Raw genomic sequence first — 9073 nt, 5'->3', positions numbered from 1 at the left:
CTAAGCTCTTTTTATGGATCTCTGTCAGGTTGTCCCACCAAGTATGCCCTATACTTCCGGAACCTGTTTCATCATTGGTGCAGAATTCACTCCAAAGGGGCCATCCTTTCCATTTGAGATATTTTCTGATCTCTTCTTCCCATACGGGACACTGTCCTACTCTACTGGTCGCTGCGACCTCGAATTCCTGGGGGTTCATCAGGCGTTCCATTGCCTCCATTGCCATTTTCTCTATCTCTGAGTTCTCTACTGAATTTGGAACAGGGGTTGATAAAGTGGTGATGTAAACACGGGTATGGCTTATGCTAATTTCCAGCCTACAAAACTCCCGACAGTTTTACGCAACAAAATCTCTCAGGTTTACTTTATATCCCTGTTAGTACACATGCATTAACACACTTCTGAATCTTGGAGGTTTGATCAGTATCGTTCTTACACTTGTGGTTTTTCTGTTTCCAATCGGATTCCAATTCAAATTTGAGTTCTCTCGGAGTGACTAGGCCACTTCTAGGTCGAATCCCACCAGAGTCGCCAGTAAATGTTGCTCTCTTTGGTTGGCTCTGAATATGGCGGTCAATATGGTCATAGAATCTATATCATAGAATTTACAGTGCAGAAGGAGGCCATTCAGCCCATCAAGTCTGCACCGGCTCTTGGAAAGAGCACCCTACCCAAGGTCAACACCTCCACCCTATCCCCTTAACCCAGTAACCCCACCCAACACTAAGGGCAATGTTGGATACTAAGGGCAATTTATCATGGCCAATCCACCTAACCTGCACATCTTTGGACTGTGGGAGGAAACCGGAGCACCCGGAGGAAACCCACGCAGACACGGGGAGGATGTGCAGACTCCGCACAGACAGTGACCCAAGCCAGAATCGAACCTGGGACCCTGAAGCTGTGAAGCAATTGTGCTATCCACAATGCTACCGTGCTACCCCAAAAGGGTTGTCTTGCATTGGCCGGGAATTGAACCCAGGTCTCCCGCATGGCAGGTGAGAATTATACCACTGAACCACCAATGCAAACGGTCGCCTTCCTTAATCCTAATTATGTTTGCTCTAGAGTCGCCAGGTATCTTTCGATACCGCCACAAGGTTCAAACCCGAATACTGATCAAAAGAGCCAATACACCAGTTAGTTAGTTCAAAGTCAATACTATTTATTTACACACACAGTAATATCTACTCATGCACAAAATACTACAGACTAAATTATCACTACTGCTAAAGCCTATACTTACCTTCGGGCGCCCACTCAGTCAGAGGAACAATGGCTGTTGTTCGGATCTGAGGCTGCTGGGGTCGAAGTGGTAGAGGGGAAACAGCTGAGGTTGTCCGTCTGGTAGCGAGCGTTGAACTTGGACTTACTTGCTTCTGGTGCAGCTGGTGGACGCGTCTCTCCGCTGTGAGAGCCAAGTCCAAGAGAGCAATTCTCTTTTGGGGCCTTCTTCTGATACCAGAAGGGGGCTTCGCTCGCTTTTGGGCGGGTCTTGAACTTGGCCCCAATTAATTGGACCGCAGCTTGATCATCCGCATTGATCCTGACCAATAAAGGGGTGGGTGCCCTGATGGCTGGGCGTGTCCTAGGTGGCCATTGGCCTGCTTTGTTTTCTGCTTTCGGTTTGGGGAACTGGCGCGACGAGGTCTGGGGCCAGATCGGTTACTTAAGTATCTCCCTTTGTTCCCGGAGATGGGTCATCCATATGCTAATAGCCCTACAGTTTCAGTCTCATCTGGGAGCTGTTTCTCCAATATGCAGACAGGCTCTGTGCCTGCTTGCTTCCTTAACATTGTCCATTATTCCCTGCAATCTTTGCAAATGTCCATTTTGTCTTCTGGAAGTGGCCAACCCAGATGGCTACACCCTACCTTGGCCCACATCCCCGCCCTATCCCCATAACCCCACCTAACCTGCGGATCTTTCAACACTAAGGGGCAATTGATCATGGCCAATCCACCTAACTGGCACTTCATAGAATCATAGAATTTACATTGCAGAAGAAGGCCATTTGGCCCATCGAGTCTATACTGGACCTTGAAAGGGCATCCTACCGAAGTCCATGCCTCCACCCTATCCCGGTAACCCAGTAACCCCACCTAACCTTTGGACATTAAGGGGCAATTTATCATGGCCAATCCACCTAACCTGTCTGTCTTTGGACTGTGGGAGGAAACCGGAGCACCCGGAGGAAACCCACACAGACATGGTCGCCTCATTTTAGGAAGGATGTGGAAGCTTTGGAAAAGGTGCAAAGGAGATTTACCAGGATGTTGCCTGGAATGGAGAGTAGGTCTTACAAGGAAAGGTTGAGGGTGCTAGGCCTTTTCTCATTAGAACGGAGAAGGATGAGGGGCGACTTGATAGAGATTTATAAGATGATCAGGGGAATAGATATAGTAGACAGTCAGAGACTTTTTCCCCGGGTGGAACAAACCATTACAAGGGGACATAAATTTAAGGTGAATGGTGGAAGATATAGGGGGGATGTCAGAGGTAGGTTCTTTACCCAGAGAGTAGTGGGGGCATGGAATGCACTGCCTGTGGAAGTAGTTGAATCGGAAACATTAGGGACCTTCAAGCAGCTATTGGATAGGGACGTGGATTACAGTAAAATGATATAGTGTAGATTTATTTGTTCTTAAGGGCAGCATGGTAGCATTTTGGATAACACAATTGCTTCACAGCTCCAGGGTCCCAGGTTCGATTCCGGCTTGGGTCACTGTCTGTGCGGAGTCTGCACGTCCTCCCCGTGTCTGCAAGGGTTTCCTCCGGGTACTCCGGTTTCCTCCCACAGTCCAAAGATGTGCAGGTTAGGTGGATTGGCCATGATAAATTGCCCTTAGTGTCCAAAATTGCCCTTAGTGTTGGGTGGAGGTGTTGACTTTGGGTAGGGTGCTCTTTCCAAGAGCCGGTGCAGACTCAATGGGCCGAATGGCCTCCTTCTGCACTGTAAATTCAATGATAATCTATGATTAATCTAGGACAAAGGTTCGGCACAACATGGTGGGCCGAAGGGCCTGATCTGTGCTGTATTTTTCTATGTTCTATGTCTTCTATGTTCTATGGGGAGAAAATGCAAACTCCACACAGTCACCCAAGGTCGGAATTGAACCCGGGTCCCTGGCGTGTGAAGCAGCAGTGCTAACCACTGTGCCACAATGCCGCCCCTTAGGTGCCCAGTTATTCATTGGGCATGACAAAATTTTTTACTCAGAAAAACATTTAATTTACTAAGAAATCGACTAGTGCACAACAATCAGACAAGTAAAAATGTTTTTTTAAAATTCATTTTCAGTGTATCTAAAATCACGTTACTTGCAGGTGGAGGACTCCGAAAACCTTTGTGCAATAAATCCATTTTCAGCTGTACTAATAAAACTGCACAAGGTTATTTATTCTCTTTTAATACCAAGCAAAAAATAAAACCATGTTCTACTATCCAAGTGCCCAGCTCCTTGCAATACCCTATCTTAGAGATTGTCTGGTTTAGCTCACTGGGCTAAATCACTGGCTTTTAAAGCAGGCCAAGGCAGGCCAGCAGCACGGTTTGATTCCTGTACCAGCCTCCCTGAACAGATACCGGAATGTGGTGACTAGGGGCTTTTCACAGTAACTTCATTGAAGCCTACTCGTGACAATAAGTGATTTTCATTCATTTCATTTCCAACAAGTTGAACAGTGGTCAAGCAGGGAAATTCCGCTTCAGAAGAGTCATTTGTGAATCCAAACACTAACGATGTTTTTCTCCCCCAGATCGAGGCTGCCAAGAGTATTCCCAGCACTTTCCGTCTTCAAAAGTTTCATGTTTCCGGCACCTAGGGTTCTCTGCTTTGATTTCAGCGCGGTTACTCCACTGCGCGTAAAGAAAAAATGTTCTCAAAAATGATACACTTAATATTCACAAAGTCTCTGAAAGAAACATTACAAAAACATTTCAAATTGTTGCAACGGTAAAGAACAATGGTGTCCACATTTTATTCAAGGTCCAGGTGCACTCTGGAAGTGCTTCAATTCAGTAATGGGAACATTACAAACGTTTCAATATGTTCATTTACATTGAATACAATTCTTTTCCAGCTCTATACATCGGTGGGTGCTGCACTGTGCGTTGCCCCGTGCAGTAATGAGAAGAGGATGGCATGGTGGCACAGTGGTTAGCAATGCTGCCTCACAGCTCCAGGGTCTTGAGCTCAATTCCGGCCTAAGTGACTGTCCGTGTGGAGTTTGCACGTTCTCCCCATGTCTGCATGAGTTTCCTCCCGCAGTCCAAAGATGTGTAGGTTAGGTGGATTGGCCATGATAAATTGCACCTTAGTGCCTAAAACGTTAGGTGGGGTTACTGGGTTACGGGGATAGGGTGGAGGGGTGGGTTTAAGTAGGGTGCTCTTTCCAAAGGCCGGTGCAGACTCGATGGGCCGAATGGCCTCCTTCTGCACTGTAAATTCTATGATTACAAACATTTCAATATGTTCATTTACGGGGCAGCACGGTGGCGCAGTGATTAGCCCTGCTGCCTCACGGCGCCGAGGTTGCAGGTTCGATCCCGGCCCTGGGTCACTGTCCGTGTGGAGTTTGCACATTCTCCCCGTGTCTGCGCGGGTTGCGCCCCCATGATCCAAAGGTGTACAGGGCAGGTGGATTGGCCACGCTAAATTGCCCCTTAATTGGAAAAAAATGAATTGGGTACTCTAAATTTTAAAAAATATGTTCATGTATATTGGGTACAATTCTTTTCCAGCTCCAGACTCTGCACTCTGCTCTGCTTCAATACAGGTGTGGAGAGGGCGGGGCTACCCGGCGCGCGCGCGCCAGGTGGTGGCGGGCCGGGTAGGGGCGGGGCGTCGCCTCACGCCCGGCCCCGCCCACACGCGCCCACGCAGGCCAGTGGCGCGCACGCAGGCCGGCGCCTTACCCAGCATGCGGCGGGCGAGCCCAGCGCGGGGCTGCGCGTCAGTTATTTACAGCCCGGGCCAAGATGGCGGATCATGAGGAGCAGGTATCGGAGGAGGAGAAGGTGAGAGCGGCGGCTGCTCGCTGCGGCGACCGGCTCAGCGGGTGAGCCGCCCTGCTCCCTCCCCACTACCCCTCTCTCCCCGCACCCGCTCAGAAAGGTGTGAGGATCGCTGGGCCGCCGCCGCTTGTTGTTGTTAGCTGTTGGGCTGCTGGTGGGGGCAGCACGGCCCTGCCCTGCCTTGCCCGGGGTGGCTGCTATCCCTCTGGGCCGCAGCCTCTTTATTTTTAGCCCGCAGTCCTTGTACGGTCGTCTGATGGGTGATCCGACTGCTCAGTGCCCCCCGGGTTACAGGGCAGGGCCGTGCGGCCGGGTTAGGGCCTGGGGGCGGGGTTGGCACTCAGGGCGGGGTCCCCGACCTGTTCTTTTCCCCCCTCACCCCCGGGTTCCGGGCTGTGGGGCGGGCCCGCTCCCGGACGCCGACAGCCGGCCCCGGAGTTTAGCTCCATCCAGGGCTTTCGCTGCCTTCCGTGGGGGCCAGTGACCGGGGCGTGGCGCGGAGCAGAGGCGGGTGTCCAGCTGTCATCTCCGCACAGACTGTCCATCCCCAACCCCACAGCAACCCCAGGCTCTGGGGCAACACACTCAACCAGCACTGAAGGAAATACTCGGGTGTGCTTCACATAGTCTCCCCCACCCCTTCATTTCATCACATTTTTTATACATTTCCTACTAGCTAAAACCACAAAACTATGATGGATTTTCACTGGTTCCAACGCCCATAGTCTCCCGTTAGCAGAGCTGGCAGCTTGACTGAAAGCTGTTGTTCTCTTGCCTCTTTTCTTTCTCCCCGCCCCCAACTAGTATCTTCAGTCGGATTTATGATAACATCTGACGGGTTGCAATGCCGAACAAGCCGCAAAGCTAGTACTGCAGGCCTTAACCTTAAACTATGTCCAACGCCTCGGATTATACTTTGAGCTTTAATCTCGCTGCTTCGGGCGCCTAACAACATTTGCAACTTGATACCTGTCATAAATTATTTTGAGACTTACAAGAGCGAATATCGAGGTGGCTAATTTTAGTTTACCTAGTAACACTTTGTTCTTGTCACTTGGTCTTCACCGGAGTCCGGTACATTTTTGTTCCTGTCACATGATGTATATAGAGTGGTGGATTTCTCACACGGACAAAACTGTAGATCTTTGATGTTCCAGTTTGTTAAAAGTAGTTTTACTGTACTTGAGATATTTTCCTCTCGTGGTTTCATAAGCTACATAGAGTTTTTAATTAACTTATTCAAAGCAGGATTGTACCAAATCACTTTTCACACTCAATGGGTTGGTCCAGAATAAGAATCACAATAATCGTTTGAAATGGTTCTAAGGAACATTTTGTGATCAGCTGGTTAGCTAAGATTGGCATTAGGGCTGTTTTCCATATTGAATCTCGATTGTTTAACGCATTAAATGTCTATATGATTTTAGATTGTTTTCATGTGATGGAATATGAAATTGGAGCGTTTGTTCATTGCACCTGTAAATTTGAGACTAACGTTGTGTACAAATCTGAAGTCTTAATTGAAGTGAACATTCAACAATTTTTGATGCCAATATAGAAATTTCAAAGTCCAGTTATAAGCTGTTGCGAACTTATTTTGTTATTTCGAGAGCAATAGATTATTTTGTGTAGTAGTGGAAGACTGTCCAAAGTTGTCAGTAAAGAATTTGATAAACTAAAATTGACAGTTTGCTACCAGGTATGTCAAATACACATCACACATTTTCTTTTCTGTTCTCTTTCCAGTCTTTGAAATATAGTTTGAGGGACATGATAGTTCACCTATGTTCCTTGGCAAGAACAAAAGAGCTTTAATCAGTTTTTAAAGTTATAAAGAAACTTCATTTCTCAGTGACATGGGTCATTTCTGTCTCCATTACTATTCAATAAACTATCTAGCCAGAGAAAGGCAATGATGTACCTTGCTACTTTTAAAGCACATCGGACCATTTTGTAATTTTTAGTGTGCTGATAAGTTTAATTAATGCAATGATGGTCAATGCAGTCATGTCACAGAAATCTTTTGCGTTAGAACAATGTTTGCCATGCTTATTTTAAAAACATTTTTGGGAATGTAATATTTATATTTCATGAACTACATAGTATCTGTGTACGTAAAATGACTTCCTCCAAATCTAAAATTGCCATCTTGTCTGACTGCTGCCTTTGCTGGTTTAGGTCTTGGATTTATATAAATTGTATTGATTGATGGACTTCATTTATGATCTATTGGTTGCTATTCTTTTTGAGAAGAAAATATAGCTTTGTAAATTGCATCATGTATCCTGCTCCTTGTAGAATCTGTCTTAAATTTACTGCAAACACACTTTGCCCTGTTTTTATATTGACTTGGTACTAATGGTGCAAAAAAACTTCCAGACCTCTACAGATTTTTCAAAATTCTAGCAAGTACTTTATGCTTGAAAAATGTGCTTGGAGCAAAATGCTGAACCAATTTTTACAAAACATATAGTAAAGAGCAGATAAAGCAAGATCAACCGGTTCATTGATCCTGTCCCATCCTGACATGGTACAACCTCTAGACACCATTCCTATTAGCCCTCTTGTGTGCTGCTCTCTCCCCACCCTGAGCATACATACACACACACACACACACACACACACACACACACACACACACACACACACTTGAAGCAATAAGAAAAAAATTGCTATTGGCCAACTTGGGGAAAATTTTAAACCACACTCTCTCAAAGGTAATCAAACGTGTTTGAGTAGAGCATGATGACAAGCGGATAAATAAGTTAACTGCATCTAAGCTGCACGTTTTTCTATTCCTTGAAGTGTCCTAACCAAGTTAAGGGAGATTGCAGGGAGTCAGGTAGTTTAACTTGCGGTGCTTCGATATGGGGGTACGGTGGGATTGGCTATAGAGTTGGATGATCTGGCATGATCATAACTAATGGTGGAACAGGCTCAGAGGGCCAAATGGCCTCCTCTTGCTCCTATTTTCTGTGTAAACACATCCCTTTTTATTCACAAACTCTGCTGAATTGTTCTCTCTCCTCCATCCTGGCTCTTATGTTCTCTTCATTAAAATTAATTAGGAACCTTTCTACTTGGCAATTCTCAGAAATAATTACAGTGATCGGGGTTGTAATAATGGAGCAATATTCAGTGTCTGGTATGCATCATGTGACATTTATGATCCTTCTGAGCATTGATGACCCAATTTCCCCAAAAATGTATTCTTGCCGTTTTTTTTGGTTTGTGATATTTAGCAGTATTTATTTATTTATTATAGATGTTCAGTTTTTAATGGTAAGATGTTTGAATCCATCATGAGCTTTCAACTGATATCTCTGAGACCGAGAAACAAGAGTCTTAAAGGAGAAAGATTAGCAGCATGGCTAGAAATGCAGTAGTGAAGAGGATTCATCAGTTAAGAGGAGTTTGATACGCTATTGCAGTCGAGACCATATGTCCCAGATACTTCATCATTTTCTTTATGTTGGGGTAAGACACACATTAAATAGACTGGAAAAGATTGTAAGACGTGAGACAACACACACTAGTTATCACGGCTCATGTAGGTAAGAAAAGGTCTGAAGGTAAATTTAGTTAGAAAATAAGCTTAGCTGGATCTTAAGGGTGGTAGCCTTAATTTTATTGTCTCAGCCATGTGGTAAAATAGGACAAGGAAACAAGAAAAGTTTGTATATGGCTAATATGTGTCAGTTTTGTTGTAAACAGTCGGTGCTAACGTACAGGCACTATGGTTAAATAGGGAATTGATGAAGTATTTAAACTAGGTTAGAAAACTAAAACCAAATGGGATCAGCTAACAGGGCAGAGGCAAGGAAAGAAATATAGAATGCAATTTACCAGAAGGAAGTGGAGTAGAGGAATAAAATCAAATGAACGAGTTGGGGACGGGTAGGCCATTCAGCCCATCGAGCTTGCTCTGGCATTTAATACGATCATTGCTGATTGGACATGTCAATGTGTTTTACACCCACAGTCCCCATAACCGTTTACATTATTGTTAATCAGAAATATATTAGTCTCTGCTTTAAACATATACAAATGACTGAG

At 45.5% G+C, this 9073-nt stretch overlaps 1 protein-coding gene and 1 non-coding gene across 2 annotated transcripts in view; one reads left to right on the top strand and one right to left on the bottom strand.

Annotated features, from left to right (window-relative positions):
• Nucleotides 1-957: 957 nt before the first annotated feature.
• Nucleotides 958-1028, bottom strand: trnag-gcc (transfer RNA glycine (anticodon GCC)). The gene has a single exon. It is a non-coding gene; the product is annotated as a tRNA-Gly (tRNA).
• Nucleotides 1029-4914: 3886 nt separating this feature from the next.
• Nucleotides 4915-9073, top strand: part of LOC140396536 (F-actin-capping protein subunit alpha-2) — a 48103-nt gene continuing 43944 nt past the window's right edge. Inside the window, exon 1 of the mRNA XM_072485262.1 lies at nt 4915-5020. Within this exon, the coding sequence (XP_072341363.1) occupies nt 4982-5020 (39 nt within the window). The 5' untranslated portion in view covers nt 4915-4981. The remainder of the gene's footprint in view (nt 5021-9073) is intronic.

Source organism: Scyliorhinus torazame, chromosome 19, assembly GCF_047496885.1.
Source record: "Scyliorhinus torazame isolate Kashiwa2021f chromosome 19, sScyTor2.1, whole genome shotgun sequence".
Lineage (NCBI taxonomy): Eukaryota > Metazoa > Chordata > Chondrichthyes > Carcharhiniformes > Scyliorhinidae > Scyliorhinus > Scyliorhinus torazame.
This window is presented reverse-complemented; position numbering and strand designations above follow the sequence as displayed.